General features: G+C 42.7%; 1 protein-coding gene across 2 annotated transcripts; it reads left to right on the forward strand.

Moving 5' to 3' along the window:
- The first annotated feature begins 69 nt into the window (after window positions 1–69).
- SPATA18 (spermatogenesis associated 18) lies at window positions 70–21,806 on the forward strand. Of its 2 annotated transcripts, XM_040595399.1 has the most exons (13): window positions 70–431; window positions 2,642–2,747; window positions 2,859–2,974; window positions 4,419–4,537; window positions 8,398–8,493; window positions 11,690–11,824; window positions 12,840–13,077; window positions 14,983–15,141; window positions 15,693–15,868; window positions 19,073–19,196; window positions 19,543–19,599; window positions 20,412–20,457; window positions 20,916–21,806. In XM_040595399.1, the coding sequence occupies exons 1-13, from the start codon at window positions 345–347 to the stop codon at window positions 20,921–20,923; spliced, it is 1,467 nt and encodes a 488-aa protein (XP_040451333.1). In that variant the 5' UTR covers window positions 70–344; the 3' UTR covers window positions 20,924–21,806. The 2 variants fall into 2 exon arrangements, with proteins under 2 accessions (XP_040451333.1, XP_040451325.1); XM_040595391.1 differs by lacking the exon at window positions 20,916–21,806 and having other exon boundaries at window positions 20,412–20,474.
- The last annotated feature ends 351 nt before the right edge of the window (window positions 21,807–22,157 follow it).

Here is a 22,157-nt window from a genome sequence, read left to right on the forward strand (position 1 = left end):
TCCGCAGCTCTGCGAGACCGGCTCTTGCCGCCGGCTCGCGAAACGTGGGACCCGGCGGCGCCACCTGCCGGCTGAGGGGGTACTGCCCCCGCGCACCCCGCCGGGCCCGAGGCGCGCCTGTCTGCGTTGCCATGGCACCCGGCGCCCGGCCTACGTTCCAATCACGTTCCAGTCACGACTATAAAAGGCGGCGCGCACGGAACGCCGCCCAGAGCAGCGGGCCCGCCCGGCGTTGCCGTCTCCTCAGCCGCGCTGCTCGCCCGCTGAGGGCTCCCGGAGGACGGGAGAGGGGAACCAGCGCAGCCCAGCCCCATCCCACCCGCGGGGCGAGCTGACGGCCGGCCATGGCCGAGAGCTTGAGGAAGCTGGTCGGCGCGGAGAGCGGCCGGTTGCTGCAAGAGAAGCTGGAGAGCTGGTACCGGGACTACGAGGTGGGCCGTGGGCGCTGCGCGGCTGCTGGGGGGGCCGCCCGGCGAGCGGGCCCTCAGGGGCGGGGGGCGGCCGGCCGGCAGCGGCGCCGTTGCCGCGGTGCCCGGGCCGCGGGCGGTTGCCGCGGTGACGGTCGGACGCGGAGCAGCGGCCCCCGCCGCCTTCCGGGGGTGCGCTCAGCCCAGGGCACCCGGCCGCCGGCCGCGGGGGACAGGCAGCGGCCCCGGTTGGGGCTCAGCGGCCGCGTTGGGACGCTGACCCGCACGTGTGCCCGGTGCCTGCAGCGCTCGCAGCTTCAGCGGTGCTCCTCTGTGCCGGTGCCTGGGCTCGCCGGGAGCGAGGGCTGGAGGTTAAAAGGGGCGTTTGAGCCGTAGTGACCGAGTCTGGATCAGAGGAGAGTTTTGCGGTAAGAGATCGGCAGGTGGAAGGGCCGCAGGTGAGGGCGTGCTCGGGGTAATCGCCTGTGGCCGGGGGCAGTCAGGAAGAGGTGAGGGGAAGGGCTGCTGGAGGTGAGGAGGGGGCTATCCAGCTTCCCAGCTCTTCTGGGGGGGCGGGGGGAGCTGCTGGCGCCGAGCGGCTGCTGCAAGACGGCACAGCTGCAGGAGGGCTTTGCGGGGCGCAGATCTAAGGGAGGTTTGGGTAGGGGCGAGGGGAAGGCTGCAGGTGGATGCCGTGGGATGCACGGAGGAGCAAGAGGTAACAGGAGACCGAGGAGGCGAAGTGGTGGAAGCAGTAGCAGATGTGTGAAATCAGGGCAAGATGAGATGAAGTGACCTCTGATTTGACAACTGTCCGTTCTCTCAGTGGAAAATCTTGACAGAGTGCTCGCTCCTGTGTCCCCAGGTGTCATTAGCTTTGGGATACTGATGGTTGGTTTGGTCACAAGCCTGTAGCCATCTACTGCGTGCTGGGATTGGTGAGGAAGGGTGCTGAGCAGATGCAGCCTTTTAAAGGGAAGTCAGTTTGGTTTTTGGTGTTTTTTTACGTGGTATGTAGGAGTTACGGTATATTAATAGCTAGTTTAACTCTCTGCAGGACTCTTGGCAAAGGACTGTTTTAAGGAGGCATGTTGAGCGTAGCTAGTAAAGTTGCCATGGAGTGCAGGACACCAGAGGAGCAAGAACAGAGGCGTGCATTTTAAGATCTTCCACTTGGATGGTGGAGGCAGACCTTGGGAAGGCTGAGCAATGGTGGGAGCTGAACTCTCCATTATAACTGAGGTGGGGGTAGTCTCTGTGGTCTTGGAAAACAAAGACTAGCAGTTTCAGGCTACTCTTGCAGAAAAGGAGGATCTGGCAGGTGGAAGCACCATGGGTGTTATGTCAGTGTAACGAGCTGGAAAAATGCATTTTGGAGTAGTGTTCGGGTGGAGGTTAGCAGGGTGAGGCTGGGCTTCTTGAGGCCAGAGGAAAGCATGTGTTACAGCAATCAGAAGACAAGCTGGCAGGGGCATGGGTGGGAGTTACAGCTGTTTTGGAAGCTTGTGAAAACTGTATGGAGCCTTTAAAGCCTGAAGACATAGAGGGTGATCCATGCTGAAGACGATACGCAGGTTACAGATAAAGATTAAAGAAGCAGGTACAAAGTATGTGTTCCCCTGGCAGGTGCAGCAGCATCCTGGACAAATTAACCCCTTCAACTCCTTTTCAGGAACTGCATTTGCTGAAAGTGGTGTAGTTCTACTGTTGTGTTTTTCTTAGACTAACGCTGGATTTTGCCCGTTCTTCAGGAGTATTGGTTTCAGTTGGCAACTCTTAAAAATCAGATGAAATTGCATGGAGGCCTCCTGTGGATGTTGACAAAGCAAGATAATAGCCTTATATGTATTAGTTAAGCTAATATGGAAAACCAGAGTTTAGACTAATGTTTTTTCATCCAATGATCTCCCATCTTATTGTAAAAACTGTGTTGAAAGATTTTAACACAGATCTATAATTATGATCCTTCTTTTAGGATATTTATGGTTGCCTCTCCTTTATGAATGGGAAAGGAGTAAGTTTTCTCAAGCAAGGAATTAATTGGGTAATAGAGGTCCTGGTGTCTTGTTTGTTTGCCTATTAACAGTGTGAACCTTTTACAGATTAGTATTCTATCTAGCAGATGTAGTAAGAAAAGGTTGTGAAGATGTAAGGGGGGGGGAAGTTGTGATACAACAGGAATGATTTTAAGTAAGAAAGCCCACGCAGAGGTATTAATACAGATTAATTTACAGACTAATTCCTGTGATCAGAATCTGAACCGATGCTGTGAAATAATACAACTGAACTCTGAGATTCAAGGGCAGCTCTTCACAATCCTCAATGAAACATCTCGAGAAGGTAAATCAGTGCCTTGTCTTATTACTAACACATTTCACAGGTGTCATCTTTTCAAGCTCTGGCTCTTTCTATGAGTGTTCTCACAACTTCTTAATGTATTTATTTCCTTAGGTGGGCATTATGCAGGTGTGGAAACAATGAAAACTCGTCCCCTGCCATGGCTAGGGACTTGTTTTTCCTGTGCTACTTCAGGAAGGCTCTTTGAAACCAACCTCTCTCTCACTCAGGTATGTAGGAAGCTTAGGTTAAGGGAATAGAATGGTGTGAATTTATACCTGCAGGAGAACTTTAATGACTTTCTGTTAATAATAGCCTCCTTCCCTGATAGTGTTTTTTTAATGAAATATGTCATGGAGACAACTGTGCTATTTGTCAGTCTCATCTTATGTTTCCTTTGAAAGGGAAATCAAAGAGGTCATTAAAGTTACTTTTGGCCTTCTAGGGCTTATGGTGTTTCACAACAAATGACAATATGAAGGAATGTGCTCTGTAAGACAAACTATGTTCTTGTATCACTGTCCTTTTCTAGGAAAGAATTATGCTACACTTACATTTGCAAAGATGTCATAGAATAGGTTTTTACTAATAGAGATAACATAACACTATGTAAAAGTACATGCGTAAGCTGAATGTGTGGGTGAACTCCATGCATTCAACTGAGCTTTTTTTTTTTAAAGAAAAAAAATCTTTGTTTTGTAGCTGAGCATTAGAATATCTCCGGGGCAGGGGCAGCAAGGGGAGTAAGTGCTCATGTCCATCATGATACCACCACACTGAAGGGATTGCAGGACTAACAGTTTAGCAGAAGACGTCTGCTGTGGCTTTGTGCTTTGCGGGGGGGAAAAAAAAAGCGTTGGTTGATGCAGTCTAGGGGAAGATACTGAGATTTGACAGTGATGTCTCCATGTTCTCTGACTTCTTTTTTTTTTTTTTTACACTTCTGTCAAAATCTTTCACAATTAAAATAAGGGATATCACTTTTCATTTGTCCTTAAGAGTCAGATTCTGTTGTATTGGAGGAGGAGGGTTCTGCCAAAAAACCACAAAATGTAAAATAATGATGTTATGAAATGACAGTACACCAGTTACAGATTTGTCGTTGCATGTGACATTAAAATTTTCAAGAAAAGTCTGTTGCATGGTTACTTATTTAATTCCAGTAGTATCAGGCAAATCTACAGGTTGTTAAAGACAGAGCTGCATGCGTAGTGGTGTGCTTTCTGAAATGACAATAGTTGCTGCCTCTATTCTGATAAATTTATCTGTTACTTTGTGTACATAAATTCCCAAAAACTTTACTTGAGTTGGTGGTATAGCCAGTTGTGATTGACTGGATGCCCTGCCCCCCCCCCCCCCCCAACACATCTGCATGAACACTTTGTTCAGGTGATGTGTATACAAGTAGTACATCTGCGTATGCAGACCTTCCATATTCTGTCATGGCATATAAAAAGTGAGTATTTTTCCTAATATAACTGAGTCTGTTTTGTGTGCGTGGAAGGTATTGCTTATGTCTCTAGAAGGTATGCAATTGCTTTTGTTTTCAGTTACTTTAGAAATAGTGTTTACTGAAATGTTTAGAAATATATCTGCTAATAAAGGTATACTACATTCTTGAAGGATTCTGTAAGGCAGAACATTGGAGCAGTGTGATTTTGTGTTTTGCTCTAGGATTCAATTGAGAAAGACAGGCAGCTGAGAGAACTGGCCAGCAATCAGGCTTTTCAACTGCAAAAGCTTCAGGAAGAACTGACTTCAACTCATCTACAGCTCAATCATATAGAAGAAGAGTAAGGGAATTAACTGTGATTGTTCTTGTTTATTTTGTGGTTGTTTCTTGGTTTTTTTGTTAACAAGCCGTATTTTTCTCTTGATATCTAAACAGTGATGGAGACTTGTAAAATGTTTCATTTCTGGCTTAAAATCAGAGCTTCAAAATACATCTAGGCTCTGGATTGTCCATGTGTGTTCAAAGTGGGGTACAAATGATAGTCATACCCACATTCATAAATTGACTTGGTAGGTTTTGCTTCTGGCAGAGGAGTTTGAAAACATGCCAGTATTCCAGATAAAAGGGTTTTGTATAGTGCGTGACCATCCCGGTGGAATTATAGTCAGTGAAATATTACATGCTGAGTAAACCCTGATAAAAATAGAGTAGCTATGGTGCAACACTTACTGAAGGACTACAACATATCATAATGAGTTATGGTATGTAATTGGTGCATGAACATCCAAGGAGTTCAAAATTCAGTGTGGTAAGATGGTGGAAGAAAGGCAGATTTTCAGATAAGTGACTAGGTCTGAACAGTTTTTGTCCTGGTGTATAAAACATGTTTTGTGGAGCACTGTGGTCTCGAAATGACTTAATTGTGTCAGAAACAAATTTGTGCAGTTGATGCCAGTTCCAGGGCCACTTCAGAGGTAGCTCCAAGTGACAGACACTTTCTCATGCATTCTGTTATCGTAAGAACACTGGATGTTCACAGTCCTTCAGTTGGTACAATAAGTGTTATAACTTAATGCTCTTGCTAAGTCATTCTAAGAATATCAGGTTCTCAGAACTGCAAACTGTATTAACTAGACTAAAGAGGTTCAATAGAATATTTCAACCTGTATCCTAATCTTGCAGATGCTGCCTGCTTTCATAGAACTGTAGAATTGCAGAATGGTTGAGGGTTGGAACCCCTCTGCTGTTGGCAGAAACATCTTCCACTGGATCAGGTTGCTCAAAGCCCCATCCAACCTGACCTCGAATGCTTCCAGGGATGGGTCACCCACAACTTCTCAGGGCAACCTGTTCCAGCATCCCACCACCCTCATGGGAAAGAATTTCTTTCTTGTATCCAGTCTGTCTTCCCTTTTTTAGTTTAAAACCATTATCCCTTGTCCTAGTGATAGGACAGGGGTATAAAAAATAAGGTCTCTCTACCTTTCTAAGAAGTCCCCTTTAGGTACTGGAAGGCTGCAACAGGGTCTGCCTGAAGCCTTCTCTTCATCAAGCTGAACAATCCCAACTCTCTCAGCCTTTCCTCATAGGAGAGGCTGATCAGATCTCTGATTGTTTTTGTGGCCTTTTTCTGGACCTGCTCTAACAGGTCCCTACTGGGAACCCCAGAGCCTGATGCAGTACAGCCAGTGGGGTCTCATGAAAGGGGAGTAGAGGGGGAGAATCCCCTCCCTTGACCTGCTGGCTGTGCTGCTGTTTATGCAGCTGAGGATATGGTTGGCTTTTTGGGCTATGAACCCACATTGCCAGCTCGGTTTCAGCTTTTCATCTACGACTATCTCCAAGTCCTTCTCCACAGGGCTTCTTTTAAGCAATTTTCCCCCACCAGTCTGTATTGATGCTGATGAGTGCCCTGATCCAGGGATATTACCTTGCACTTGACCCTGTTGAACTTCATGAAACTGACACGGGCCCACTCTGCAAGCCTGTCAAAGTCCCTGTGGATGGCATCCATTCCATCAAGAGTATCAGCTGCACCATTCAGCTTGGTATTGTCCACAAACTTGCTGAGTAGGCACTCGGTCCTGCTGTCAATGTCATTAAAAAAAGATATTGAACAATACCAGTCCCAATACAGACCCCTGACACACACCACTTGTTGCTGTTTTTTTGGACATTGAGCTGTTGACTGCAACTCTTTGGGCATAGCAATCCAGCCCATTTCTTATCCATCAACTGGTCCATCTGTCCAACACCAACATCCATGTGTCTTCAATTTGGAGACAAGGATGTTGTGTGGAGCCATGTCAAAGGCCTTACAGAAGACAAGGGAGATGACATCAGTTGCTCTTCCCTTATTAACCAGTGCATATTGTTATCTGTTATGTCTCGAATAAGCACAGCCGTTCTTGTTTTTCACTATTGAAAAAGTCTGTCAGTAACTTGGAGTGAGTTAATGATCAGTGCATCACCCTGAAAAGCAGATAAAGACAAAAAAATTTTGTGATCTCACAGTATAAATTAAATATCAAAAGTGGCAAGGTTAGACAGAGGTGGACCCCATAACATTTGGAAAAAGAGAGGGTTTTGTTTGTTCTTGGCGTTTCAACTGGTTTGAAAGAATTGGGTAATCTTACAAAATAACTTCAGCCTGGGAGGTTTAATAAACAAAGGAATTACTTTATAGAGAAGAGCGATGGGAGATTGGTGGATCTTATTTAAGTCTATACTTGAAGGGAGGATGTAAAGTAGACAGAGCCAGGCTATTTCCAGTGGTGTCCAGTGACAGGACCAGAGGCACAAACTGAAACACAGGAGGTTCCCTCTGAACATCCGGAAACACTATTTTATTGTGATGCTGACTGAGCATTGGCACAGGTTGCCCAGAGAGGTTGTAAAGTCTCCATCCTTGGAGATATTTAAAAGCCATCTGGGCATGGTCCTGGGCAACTGGATCTAAGTGGCACAGCTTGGGCAGGGGCATTGGACAAGGTGGCCTCCAGAGGTGACCCCAGCCTCAGCCATTCTGTGGTTCAGGTGGATGTAAATGTTGGTTTAGTGGTGAGGCATTTCATCTTAAGCTCCCGTGTGGATAGAAAGAGATTATCTGATGAGCTGAGGAAAAGCGTTTGATGGTCAAGGTGAGAAGTACAAGGAAAGTTATTCACTAATACAGACAGGAGTGAGTGTGTGGCAATTTGCAGTACAAAAGTCATTTTGGGTTAGCCCTTATGAGAAGTGGGGAAATTAGTGATAAAGCTTTTGTGCAGTTTTGTGGGTTGCATTTCTGTGTGCAGTCAGGTCAGAGAGGTGTTGGCTGTGATTTGCGAAGGTAGTACTCTAGAAGGTGGATGGTTGGGAAGGGGTAATTCAAGCAGAGATGAAGTCACACATGAAAGTTTCAGAACTGATCCTTTCAAGGCGGTGCAGTATGAAGCAGTGATTATGTAATTATTGGCAGGCAGGGGATAGATGCAGAAGAAAGAATTCGTGTCACAGGATACCCCGTCTATGGATGGTGAAGTGAAGAGGGTCCCCCATGGAGTCGGCCAAGTCATGACAATCACACCAATATGGCTACATGCCGTGCTCACTTTATTAAGCAAACAGGTCATATTTATAACTTAAACCAACCGCTCACACGACTCGACACGCAGGTGATTGGATAAAAGCTTCTGCTCACGTGAGTGTCCATGTCGCTGACTGGTGAGCGTGCTGCAGGTGCCTGATCACAGTGTGCCGGTTTCGCGGTTCCCAGGACTTGCTCTGCACCTGGCTTCTTGTTTGTGCATAGCTTGTTTTCTTTCTCACCCTGCTTGTTCCAAGGACAATTTAAAGTTGCTCTGCAGCTTCAACTAACAGGCCTGGGTTGTCCAACCCGGACAATGGTAACATATGTCCTCGGTCCTTTAAAAATCCCTCTACAGTGAAGTCATTCTGAATGCTGTAAATTGTTGAAACTGATGATGAAACTGGAATTTTCTTAATGAAAAATAATGGGTGATAGCTAAATAATTCTGCTATGGCATAGTCAGATTTATAAGTTGTGTGCTGTGCTGATAGTCTGCACAAAGCCCACTGTGATTGTTTTCATATGTTAAGTTGGTATGGGCTTGATCTGCTTAAACAGTCAGTTTGTCATATTAAATTCTCTGGTAGAATCTCTGCCTTTACCATGAAGGTTATTAATTTTTCTTGCAGTCTGGCAAAAACCCAGTTGGCTCTTGAAGACACAAAGACCAAATCAGCCACTACTCTTTTGGCAGCAGAAGACGAAATTGTTCAGCTAAAAGCAGCGTAAGAAAAATTGAATCTTGGGTTATTTGTGGCAGAAAGTCAGCAAGTGGGTTCTGTTTATTTTACACTGTCCTATGCTGTAGCAAAAAATAGGACCTTAACATCCTGTAGCTTTGTTTCTTGATGTTATATGGAGAGAATTAGCCTAAGTAGATCTACACGAGAAGAACCCTTATTTCTGAACTTCTACCCTATTTTCTTTAGGCTAGAGAAAGGATTACTTTGAAACCAGCAGCCTGATAGCATTTGATCTTGTAGATGAGGTTAAATAGGAGAGAACCGTATTCTGAATGTAGCTGGAAACCATCGTTTGCAACTTGCTACAATGCTTTTGGAAGTACCGTGCGTGTTAAATAACAGACACTTCAGTCTGTCTATCTTCAGATAAAGTTCTTTATACAGTTTTTTCTTTTAGGCCATTTTTGCTAAATCCTTTTGCCTGTCTGAATGGAAGTAATGGCTATTGGTGATATTGATGTCTCTGGTTTAAAAATGTTTTTTGAGGTTTTAAGTGTGTTTGTCACATTGGGAAGTTAATCTGGATCGGTAAGGATGCAGCTGGGGGAACTACCTTTCCATTTCAATACAGGGGTCCTTAAAACTAATTTCCTTTTGTTGCTTGACCTTCAGTAATAATAATTCACTGTTATGAGTTGTAGCCCACATCTTTTTGTGGGTCTTTTGTTGGCTTGGTTTTGGTTTTTTTTGTGTGTTGTATTATCAGAAAAGAATACAAAGGTGGTTGAAATGAATTCCAATTATAATTACATATAATTAATAACAAGTCATACTTATTAAATAAATACTTGCAGCTTTTCAGTTAAATAAGTGCCACGCTTAAAAATGGAAGAAACTTGACTTTTCTGCTCACACTGTAGGAAAGGATATAAGTGTCCATGAGTTTATCTTTTCATTTTAGGGCAACTGAGAGGATGAGCTACTCCTTGTAAACATAAGTAGACAAAAAACCCTCAGGCTATTAGAGTTTCTACTTACAGTATCAAGTAAAATATCACTTGTTCATCTCTGGATGTTTATCATTGCTTCTAGAATAATGTTAATTGTTGGATTTAATCCATGGACTTTTCCTAGCAAGTGTTGATCACTTTGGATTTTAATTTTTTGGGTGGCTATCTGGGGTATAAACTCATATTCCCATAAAATGGGCTTTTTGATTCGTTGGGTGAAAAGTAGCTCATGTAACTCCTGGATTCTTAGATATAACCTGACTGCTGTCTTCCCGATTAAAATTAATAGTAGGGAATAAAACATCTCATAAGCCCCATGTGTAGGTCTTAATGTAGACTGGACAGAAGTTCATGTTGCCATTTGTATTACTGACAGAAAAACAGAACATTCACATCTTCTGTGAATCCAGGAATTCAGTCTTCTCCACATGCTTATGGTTCATTTTGGCTCTTTACACTTGCGTCTTCTGTCTGGGAGTCTTTGATTGAAGCAAAGGTGCTATTTTTCATGTTTTGTGAATCATCTTTTCAAAATCTGAACCATTTTAGTTGGGTGAAATTGGATTTGCCTAGTCTTTGCCTACCTGTCAAAGGCAGAATCCTTCTAAAAGTAGAGAAAGTGAAACCAGGACTGATCTGTGACACCTAGGGCAGGACTTTTTATTTTTTTTTTACACAAGGAACAGTTTGCTAGCAGTATCCTTTGCATCTTTGTAAACCTGTGTTTTAAAACTTTTGGAATAAGCTGATGATCTCATTCCCCTTGTCTATAGTCTGCCTGTCTCTTATATTTAAATCAAATAATTTTTTGCAAGGCATCTTGGTCTCCTGGGCTGTTAGAGCAAATGTGGTCTAGACTCAATATAATTAAATCCTATAGCCAGTGTAAGCGTTTGTTATATCAAGATATTCATTATAACAGGATTTAGCTATTTGCTGCAGAATTATGAAGGAAAATACAGATTTTTTTAGATGAATAAAGATCAACATTTAAGAGCAATTGGAAGTTCTTCAGGGGAAGGCAATAAATAGTGTAATTAAAAAGTGTTGTTACATGCAGACTTAACAAAACCCTATTAGTACTATTATAAATGGAAGCTTACTACTAGGGTGCTTAGACTCATGCTAAAAGGTCTAATCAAACTTAACAAAGCCAAGTGACACCCTGTGAAGTAAACACCTATCTCTAGAACTTGTCTTCCCAAATCTACTTTCCTTTTCTGGTTGTTCTTTAAATTAGAATTATTTATCCCTCTTTTACTACTACTATGCTAGCAGTCCTTGCTGGAGGAGCTGACTAAGGATGGCCATGGGACTCTAAGGGTATATGCAGCTTTTCCTACCCAGGTTAGAAGGACAGTCTTTTAGCAGATGTGCTGGCCTTATTACCTGTGTTGGAACAGGAAGCTTGTTAATTGATAGGTGTTGTTTTCATTGTTTCGGATCCTGAAAAGTCTCACCATGGTCCTTCAGTAAAAAAAAAGGAGGAACAGACTGAATGCCTCCAAAGTGAAAAGAAAGAAAGCATCTTTCTTTTTCTGTTTCTTTTGGGGTTGTGTGTTTTGGTTTGGGTTTTTGGTGGGTTTTGTTTTTTTTCTTTTCCTTTTGGAGTAAGGAAAACAACAGTAACACCAGTGTTAGGAGGGAAAGTAGAGATGTTAGGATACTTTCTAACATTAAGCGTAAAGGGCAAGACAAATTTGCTTAACTGGTTGGTTCACAATGATTAAAAAGCACTGCTTCTCTTCTGGAGAGCAAGAGAGGAAACATTAGCTTTTGATACTTCTTCAGTAACATCATTGGTGATATCCTTTGACTGACTAATATATTCTAGCAAAGAAAGGAACCTGAGGACCTGATATAAGAAAATACCTAGTCTTAAACTGTAGGAAAGAAAACGGAGCTGATTTAGTTAACATCTTAAATACGAGAAAGAAACTGATTTCTTTCTTATATTTCATCATCTGAGGTAGTGCAAGAACACAGTGTCAACCAGTGATCTCCCTGTAACACAAGTGTAGTGTATCCAGTCTCTTGCCACAGTAACGCTTATACATTAAGACTATGCTTTTTAAAAAAATTCTTGATTTCCCTGTGTTTCAGCATAAGGAGCTTTCTCAATATTTCTCCTCTTTCTGTTCTTTCTGTTTGATGGTGAGGATTAATTAATAGATGGTTTGCATTGGTAGAAGAACATCTTGTGACTGACTTTATTCTGTGTGTTTAAGTCTGAAGACTTCCCATGCCCAAGAGAAGGATGCCCTGAGGAAGTTAGCTCGTCTGAATGACTATGAGCGGCAGATTCAAATACTGCGGGATGAGATTTCTATCCTGGATGCCCAAAAGTCTGTTCTCCAGAGCAGGTAGAGACATTATTCAGAGAAGTCACTGAATTGGAGAAATTGTTCATGTTGGGTAGCATGAATTTCCTCCTCATTTGAGACTGAAGTATAAACAAAAGCTAAGCTTTTGTACTTTGTCACGAAGAACATATACTCTTTGTTTTCTTCTAGTGCCCAAATGTTTTAATTTCAGACATCTATGTTAAATTTCTGTCAAAACAACAAAGAGAGCAGCTTTACAAAATACATCAAGAGCAACTGTATGAGATAAGAGATTAGATTTGTTTGTAAGTCCTCTTTGAATACTATATCATTACAGGGCAGAAATTGTTACATTCTCACTTGTTTGACTTTACAACTCTTCAGTAGTACTGAAAGAGGAACAAATCTCCCAAGTAGTCCAAGTTTAAAGTGTGTTTCCCCAAAGCAAAGTGCTTGGCTATACACACTTTAGGAATTACTTGGTTATTCAGGCTGTAGCCCATAAAATGTATTGACACAAATGCCTTCATATTAGACTAACCATCTGCAACTTTGTCTTTCATTATGTTGGCTCAAAATCTCGGCTTAGCCTGGTAATAATTTAATTGACACAAAACTCTGTGCACTAGGCAAAAGCATCTGAGGATGGCGAAGTGACCACATGTGCTGCGATGAGAGACGGGACGCTGTTTGATGCAAACAAATGTCAATTTATTGTACAGAAGCACGAGTTTATATATACTTTCAGAAGCTGTGCGTTTTAAACAGATTGGTTCTTTAAGCTAAGCATTGCATACTAGGCAATCCCTGATTGGTGGTTAACTACCAGCAATTAACAGCAAGGTGTTACCTTTCCTTGGCGCCATCCTTGGCGCCATGCGTCCCCCACTCCCTTATCCTCTCTCACCATGACTCATCATGTTAATTGTTGTGTCTATTCACGCTCCTTGTCCTCCCATAAAAGCTCGAGCACATTCCCCTCAGCTGATTGCCACGCATGGTCCTAATTTCCAGCCCGCTCCTGCACACATGCTTCTTTACATGTCTGTCATAGGCTTGCACGGAGCCGTTCTCCTTCCCCAAGGCACAGAGCGAGCAGGTCACCTGGTTCATTTCCGCTGAGGAGCTGTTCACCTGGCCAAGCCAGGCGTAAAAACGCTTCACGTCGTGCCTGCCTGGTAGCTCGCTTTGGTGACATTTATGCTCAGGAACGCTTGGATGCAGAGACCCTTTTGAGGACGTACATCAGTGATGTGGAGATGGTACAGAGGATAATATACATTGCAGCTGTGGTAAGAAAAAAATATTTCTTATTTTACAGGCCAGCAGTGTTTTATAAGATATTATGGCTAGATTGGATGAACATCCAAATATTGGCCAATATACATAATCGGATTGAATTTCCTTTTCAAATTTTGACTCCTGTTGGCCCATTTTATTAGGAATTTTGCAGCAATTCCTATAGGCCTTAGCAACCAGTAAGTGTCTTGCAGGGGTTCTGCGCCCCCTACGATATCCAGGAGTTTACACCCTTGGTTGCCGATACCAATGTCTGCAGGGGGTTTTGGACCTACCACCCACCCGTGAATCCTAGGACTTTTACAGTGGTGTCTTATCGCCCTTAGTTACCGGTAAGAGTGTCCTGCAGGGGGCTGAACCCTTCACCCACCCACATACCCTATAGGAGTTGAGATCCCACACACAAATCCTATAGGAACCGCTTTGGTCCTTCACCAGCCAAGTCCCTCGTGGGAGTTTGGAACCGTGGTTAGAAGACCTCCACACTCGCCTCGGAACTCAAATCCTGGCTCTAAACCTAGAGTCTGTTTCCAGAAGTAGGTTCCGTCTCAATCACACTCTTACACACAAGTAACCGATCCCACCCAACCGAACGGTGTCCCTTATACTCACGACTCCATTGTCTTCGTTTGGATCTTCATGCACCAGAATTACGGGTCCTTTATACTGCAGTTTTTCCCTAGGAGCTCCAATCCCTTTTGGTTATTGTTTCTCTTTTGTTTGTTGGTCTCTGGAGAGACGTAGACTGCTATCCCGAGCCACAATCTGTGGGGCGCCCCTCAAAAAGTCACAGTTCAGGAAAGCACAGCGAGATCACGTCGGGGTCACCAAATTGTTATAAACGATAACAATTAAAACAATTTTATTTTGGGTTCAATCAATTTAAGTTGAGAAACAATAAGCTAAAACAGCACTGGGTGCACAGAGAACTCAAATAGTTCCACCGCACGCACACCCAAGTCCTAAAAGCAGCGTGTTTTATCCCCGGATCTTGACCAACCTCCTCTCGCCGGATGTTCGTCCCGCGCCTTCCCCACTGGGCCGTTAGGGTACGCCTTCTCCTCCTACTGGCACTCCTTTGGCGCGCTTTTTCAAATCTCAAGGTCTTTGTCTCCTTCGGCGGGCCTTCTCTGGCATGGTTTCCTTACCTCCTTCGGCGGGCTTTTCCAAGCAGCGATTGCCTCAGGGGAAGGGGAAGCCATCACATTGTCTCAAAGGAGAACCACACGCACCCACTCACCACAACTGCCATACAGGTCCCAGATTTACACAGGGTACAACAATTACACTTCGCACAGTACACTCTATTTTTGACACTAATCGTGACTGCGTTTATCACACTGCGAGCTCAGTCTAAAGGAATTTGTTTTCATTTTTCTGTATTTAATCTTCTTTTCTATAAAATTGACGTAGTACATACCTGTGTTGGAGAGGCAGCGTGTCTCTTAACGTGTGTGATTCCAAGAACGTTTAACTTACGGAAGTTTTTTTCTCACAACTGTCATTCAGTTTACATTCTCCAGTTTGACCTTTCTTCCTAACAGACAAGAGGCGCTCCTGTCTGACATGTTAGTCTGTGCCACATAAGATGCTTGTTAGTGGATTCTGCTCTTGATATCTTTAAGTGTGATTCTACTGATCATGGGCGTGTGATGGAATGCTACATAAAAATAGAAGGTTAGGTGGGAAGCTTTTCACTCCTGTCTTCTGCAAATAGATCACGCTTTAATCAGAGAAGTCTTCCCAGATGAGTACTATTTTTAGCTTTCACTTTTACAGCAGCATTTTCTATTCCTTCTTACAATGATGATACTGGATTAAGTTCATTCTCTCAGATAATGGATAAAAAAAATAATCTCAGTCTCCTGGATTTGCCTAGATGTTCTTTATGTTTGCAGGAGTCTTTTCGTGCTGCAAAGATGGCCTACAGACAGTTCAAAATACGTGTAAGAGAGACTCTGTCTCTAGGTCACTCAGGGCCAGAGTCACTTGAAGACACTGTCCTGGATTATATAGTTCGCCATGAGGATCTGTATGACGTTCAAGCCAGTGTCAATGTAAGTCAAGGGCAGCGGGTGGGGAAGTGACGTGCTGATCTATTTCAGTAGCTAATAAATTGGAAGTGTGTAAACTAGAAATGTACTGAAACCTGAAGAAGGAAAAAAGTTTATTGCATGGATTTTATGTCTTGTAGCAGTTTATTTTCCAAAACAGTATGTTGGTGTGACCCAGTAATTACTTGTTTCGTTTGCCTTGATTAGAATGTTTGTCTGCCAGAGTAATATTTTTGGTAAGATACAGTGTAATGATCGATCAAATAAATGTAAGCTAAATTGCATAGTTCCTTAAATTCTGTGTTATACTGAAAAGCTGCGTCTCCCGCTTAAGATTGTTGTCAATGATGTAGCTCATACTTTATTTCTAAAATAATAGCACATTCTTTCTGAAGCTAATATTTTCTGGAATAGCATAAGACAACATTGCTGGGAGCTTTTTATACTGTTTTTTAAATGTAGAAAACTGAGAGGCATATTTAGCAGGGATTTCCATACTGTCCATGAGTAAAAGTGTTAGTGAGCTCAAATTACTCAATTGTATTTATTTTCAGGAAGTAATTCGCTCCATGAACATCAGCCCAAAGATTTCATTGCCACCAGAAATCGATTTCATTGTGATCAGCTCTTTGATTCGAGAGTTGTGCCGTGTGGCTTTTTCAATGCAGACACTTGTTCCTCCTCTTGATATTGCCTTTGGTACTGATGGAGAGCTTTTCAGTGAGACCAAGTAAGAACTCTTTTCTTTTCAGTCAGATTCTTACTATTAAAAAACATTAATCAGATTTTATAGTATACTTCTTTCCTAATTAATATAAAGGTTTAAGATTGATGCTAAACACTAATTTGGGACACATATTCCTGGCCTGGGGTGAATTTGGTATGCCTTTAAGGTTTCTGATAGTGTATAAATGCTAGGATGTAGACCAGTGTTAACAGCTCTTTTTAATGAACAGCAGAGCTTTCTGGATAAACTTCAGTGTCTAGAGCATATTTAATTTATCCTTGAAGAGGAAAATTATCATCAGCCTTTCTTTCTCTGTCTGCCACCAGTGTTTACAAAATGTGTGCAACTTTGTTCCTCCTTTCTGGCCCATTTTGTCAAAGTCATGTTTGCTGAGATCTGGCCGTTGGTATCAGATACCAGGATCATCCTGGTATCTGATACCAGGATACCAGGATCTGATACCACATCATCAGCGTGTGTGCTGCAACCTCCAGGCTGTGGCTGATGTACAACATATGGACCATAATACACTCCTATCTCTTCTGGTGTAAAGTTGAGCATGAAGAAAAATTACTTTTAAAAATGGGAATTTTGTTTAATGAATGCACACCATATTGTAGTTTTTCTTTTTTCCATTGAGTCAGGGCTGGCTGCTTTGTTAGCTGGCAGAGAGCTGTAGGATACTTGCATGCCTTCAAGAAAACTGAGGGGATTGGTATCTCCAAAACAATTACTCTCACAAGAAAAGCCACACCAATAAGGATATTTCTAATAATAGAATCATAGAATGGTTTGCATCGGAAGGGACCTTAAAGATCATCTCATTCCAACCCCCCTGCCATGGGCAGGGACACCTTCCACCAGACCAGGTTGCTCAAAGCCCCATCCAGCCTGGCCTTGAACACTGCCAGGGATGGGGCATCCACAGCTGCTCTGGGCAACCTGTTCCAGTGTTTCACTACCCTCACAGTAAAGAATTTCTTCCTAATATCTAATCAAAATCTTTTCTCTTTCAGTTTAAAACCATTACCCCTTGTCCTATCGCTACATGGCCTTGTAAACAAGTCCCTCTGCAGCTTTCTTGTAGGCCACTTCTAGGTACTGGAAAGTTGCAATAAGGTGTCTCTGGAGCCTTCTCTTCTCCAGGCTGCTCTCAGCCTGTCCTCATGGGAGAGGTGCTCTGGCCCTTTGATCATCTTCATGGCCCACCTCTGGGCTCACTCCAACAGCGAGTTGTCCTTTTATGTTGGGGGGCTCCCCCAACTGAATGCAGTACTCCAGGTGGGGTCTCACGAGAGCAGAGGGGGAGAATTGCTGCACTTGCTTCCCATGTATCATGCAGCCCAGGATATGGTTGGCTTTCTAAGCTACAAGCGTACATTGCTGGGTCATGTTGAGCTTCTCATACACCAACACCCCCAAGCCCTTCTCCTCAGGGCTGCCCTCAATCCATTCTCCACCCAGCCTGTATTTGTGCTTGGGATGGCCCTGACCCCTGTGCAGGACCTTGCACCTGGCCTTGTTGAACTTCATGAGGTTCTCAACAAGCTCTCAAGCTTGTTGAGGTCCCTCTGGATGGCATCTCTTCCCTCCAGCGTGTCAACTGCACCACTCAGCTTGGTGTCACCAGCAAACTTGCTGAGGGTGCACTCAACCCCACTGTCCATGTCACCAACAAAGATGTTAATGCTGGTCCCAATATCGACTCCTGAGGAACACCACTTGTCTTCACTTGGACATTGAGCCGTTGACTGCGACTCGGAGTGCAACCATCCAGCCAATTCCTTATCCACCGAGTGGTCCATCTGTCAAATCCATGTCTCTCCAGTTTAGAGACAAGGATGTTGTGTGGAACAGTGTCAGATGCTTTGCACAAGTCCAGGTTCATGACATCAGTTGCTCTTCCCTCGTCCACCAACACTGTAACTCCATTATAGAAGGCACCAAATTTGTCAGGCATGGTTTGCTCTTAGTGAAGCCATGTTGGCTGTCACACAGTCAACTCCTTATTTTCCGTGTGCCTAATCACAGAAAGCAGAGTACAGACCAGATGGGGAAGAGCTTGAGACGCCAAGGAGAGAAACAGAGAAAATAAAAATAGCCCTTAGGAGAGTGCAGAGTCATACGTGACTACTTAACGATCCTGTTCAAATACTGGGCAGTTAGCTATTTGATACCCAAAGCTGTTGGCTGAGCTGAGAAGGCTGCAATGCTATGGTATAGTCTTGGGATGCTTTCTCCACCTACCTGATGTCTGTGGCCTTCAAAAACAGGTGTTTATACATGCTGCTGTGGGAGGCATATACATGCATCTGTCCATCTACATAGTGAAATATGTGGCATATATATGTGGTACACAGAGATGGAGCAAAACTTGTAGAAATTAAAATATCTCTGGTAGTTACGTGTGATACCATTCTATAAAAGGGCTGGTTAAACCTTATTGTACCCTATATCTTCCTCTATGCAGAGCTCCACGCCTCTGCAGCGTTGCTTTGTGAAAATTGCTATTGTATATGCATTACTAATGTATAGATGCATCGCTATTTTGTATTTCAGTTATTTGGTATTTGGTTTGAGTTTTAATCCACAAAACCAGACGTGTATTATTCAGCCAGTATTGCAGACTTAGGGAGGTAATATATATCTGGTATGATAATACAGGCCTTCAAAATAATTTTTCTTAGCTAAAATGTGCTGTTTCATTATCATTGTTTGAGGATCTTGCTAATAAAATTGCCTTTTATGTCTCATAAGATGCTAGGATATAACTTTATAGTTGAGGTAGAGTATTTCTGTAATATGCTCTACAGGGGTCTTGTTTTAGCAAGGTATTTCAGGGAGATGGGATGACTGTGTCTGCCAAAATGCTCAGGAGATTTAATCTGTCAGTGGACCCAAGGACCCTGGCATGTGTGGGGCTTATGTAAGAATATGGTCTAGTGGTCTTCTAAAGTGGGAGATGAATTTATTGGAGCATCTCTCAGTATAAGTAGATAGTATGTTCTGTTTAGTCTGTCTTACAAATACATTCATTTTCCAGGTTCACTTAATGAATACTTATTTTTGTGATGTGGAAATATTGTCAAGATAGATATTTATGAGCTGTAGCTAGTATTCTGCTTTTTATCAGCACTGATGAGTTGAAGCACCATATTCATCTTCTGGCACTGATGTGCAGACCCTTCTTGTCCTGTGTTTCAATAGGTACCGTCATAGTTTTGGCTCTGATTTCACAGCTGCCTTGGTGGCCTATCATGTGTGGCCTGCTCTGATGGAAAATGACGTTGTAATTGTGAAAGGAGAGGCAGTCACAAAAAGAGGAGTTCTGGTATGTGTTTTTTTTTAAGGAACGTTAAAAAAGTAACTGGATTTAAACATTTCAAAATTTAAAAAGACAAATTCTTAATTGTTTCCTATTTGGCTGGAGTTGTGTATAACTAGTATCAGTTAGGTTTTGGTGCCTCATCCTGTATTTAGGATGAATAGTTCTGTTTGCCTTAATGTGTTCATTATGCAGATGTATGGTTGTTGGCAGAGGCTGTTCTAAGGAGAAAGTCTGAGGTGTTTACGCTCTGTCCTCAAGCCTTGTCTCCAGCATGGCAAGTCTGCTTGCCGAGTTCATCTTTATTAAATGCCCTCTCTCAAAACAGGTTTGTCAAACTCTTCTCTTACAGTGGTCTCGCAGAAGTAGAAGCCGCAGCCGTAGCACCAGTCCTCTTCTATCTCACCACGTAAGCCCCAGCTGAATGCTTGTAGTATAAACAGCACCAAGTATTTTAAACTCAGAATGTTGGCAACCTTTTAAAAATGCTGATGTGCTGCATGTAGATGTTAGCATTGGGAGTAAATGCCTTTGCTGGGTCTGGAACGAGGTGAAGCTGAAATGACAGATGGTTATTGCCTGGTATAATTTTCAGTGGAGATACTGTATGAGAAGTAGATCATAGTTACATTCTCAGAAGTATCAACTGTGGATCTCTGAATGCTTTCCCCCTACTCCCCCTTGCTTCAGTACCCTTCTGAATAACTAATTGCATCATCTGGAAGTGTTTTAGTCATCTCGCAGTACATATAGAGCACGTGGTCCCTGCCTCCTGGAATTAGTAATCTGAATTTACCCTATAATGCCTTAAAGGAGCAGAAAATCAGTGTAAGGTGGGCAGGAGTGGAAGAACGGAGGTGGTACTAGTAAGATGTGTGAAACCTTAGCAGAGTTCTACTTATGGTATAGTTACACAGTATCTAATTATTTTTATAAAACTCATGTCTATTTTTCTAATTGTTAGCCCGTCTTATTAAATTGACATAGATGCCCTCAACTTAAAATGTGACTATTGAAAATGTGAGAGGCTTTGGGTAAGACTCAAGTTTTTGTGTGCGTGCAGGTTGTGGAAGAAAAACTAGAAATTTGTTGAATTTGACTTTTCACGTGTGGAGCCGCCCTAATAGACACATGCAAACTTTTTGAATGTTGATGAGTCCCCACGTGCCTTTCTTTCAGTTCTTTAGCACACCTGAGTTTCCTTTTCTGTTTGTCTTGCAGGTGTCTCAAAGCCACAGTCCTTCACCAGTGAGGAGCGGAAGCCCAAGTAAGTGGGCATATTAGTTCATTATGACTCATGTTTTCACATTAAGCCCTTGAACGACTGAGCAAAGAGACAGAATAACGTGGTAAAGGTCCTCAACTCTAAAACACTTGTCCAAGTTTTATTTTTAGAATGGGTAGCTCCTTTTCTTTCTGTGTGTGGAAAAAAAGCTGAAATTTCTGACTTGGAGAGCTTGTTTTTCACTGTACTCAGAGCACTGTCATGAATTTTCCCTGCTGGTTGCCTTTATTGTGGCCAGTTCTGTAGTAAGTAAAACGTTCTCTTCCCTAAACAAGAAACAGCTGCAAGTCTGCTGGCTCCATGCTTTTACAAATCCAAAGTAGTGATGGTGAAGTGAGGGATTTCCAGTAGTGTGAATGTGTGCCCATTCTCAAGCCCAGCCGATGTAGAGATTTATTTTAAAAAAAAGTTGTACTGAAATGTGTCTTTTTCTTCAATAGGACGTTAACTGAATGTGTTCCTGTGAATCAGTACATCTGGATCCAATGACTTCACTGGTGCCTTTTCTCTTCAAGAATACCTCAAATCTCGCAATAATGTGAATGAATGGCAATTGTCACTCCAAATGAAATTTGTGTTCAGTGTGGTCTATAGAAATATAGAAGACTTATTTATAATTTTAGAAACTAATTCAGCCCTTCTAATTTAAGGGAAAAAAAAAAAAGGTGCTTGCAATACTTGCAAAAAAAGGATTATACTTATTTGGCAAAAATTTGCAGAGCACTGAGGAACCCATGATGTAATCCTGCAGATGGAGATAGAATTATTCCATCTAGAATGTTTTCCACAGGTACCAAACAATGCAATTATCTTGATAGGATGTTTAATATAACCTAAATGATGAATGTTGCAGAATGTTGAGGTTAGCTGTTACTTGAAAACAGTTTCATTAATTGGTGCTTATTTACAACTTTAGAAAATAGCAATAATCTTAGTATGTGCCAGACTCACACAGCATCCTTTTAAATACTCCTCGCAGTTAACTGAATTTTCTAACTACAGTGCAAAAGCTGCACAGAACAGTAATAAACTACCAATACTCCAGAAATCTACAGGACTTCATTGACATATAGTTCTGAAAGCATGGGTATATGCTTTAGCAAGGCAGTAACAGTCCTTGTTAAATTCATTGTTACTTAGAAATTAATATCATAAAAAACCCTTGCAGTTTGGAACTTAAAAGTATTTTGAATCTGTGCCACCAACTATTTGTAAGCTTGAAATATTTGCTTGAGATGGTCTAATCCAGGGGTCCTCAAACTACGGCCCACGGGCTGGATACAGCCCCCCAGGGTCCTCAATCCGGCCCCCGGTATTTACAGAACCCCCCTGCCCCCCCCGCTGGGGGTTGGGGGGGGAACCAAGCAGCCGCAGATGGCTGCCTGCCACTGCATCCACGCGCCGGCCCCCTGGTTAAAAAGTCTGAGGACCCCTGGTCTAATCAGTATCACTTTTAGTGGGCTTTCGTACCAGACTGATAGATTACTAATTCTTGAGAACACGGTGAAAAAACCTTGTCAAATTATCTCTCACTGTGGGTGTTTATTACATGTTAAATGTAAAGATTAGAGACATGGAGAGATTTTATTCTGGCACTTTAAATAGTTTGTTCCCCTTGTAAATGTTTATTTTGATGTCAGCATTCTTGGTTTTGAGAGAATGGATTCTGTTTTTCTCCAGAA

The sequence above is a fragment of the Falco naumanni genome, chromosome 1, assembly GCF_017639655.2.
Source record: "Falco naumanni isolate bFalNau1 chromosome 1, bFalNau1.pat, whole genome shotgun sequence".
Lineage (NCBI taxonomy): Eukaryota > Metazoa > Chordata > Aves > Falconiformes > Falconidae > Falco > Falco naumanni.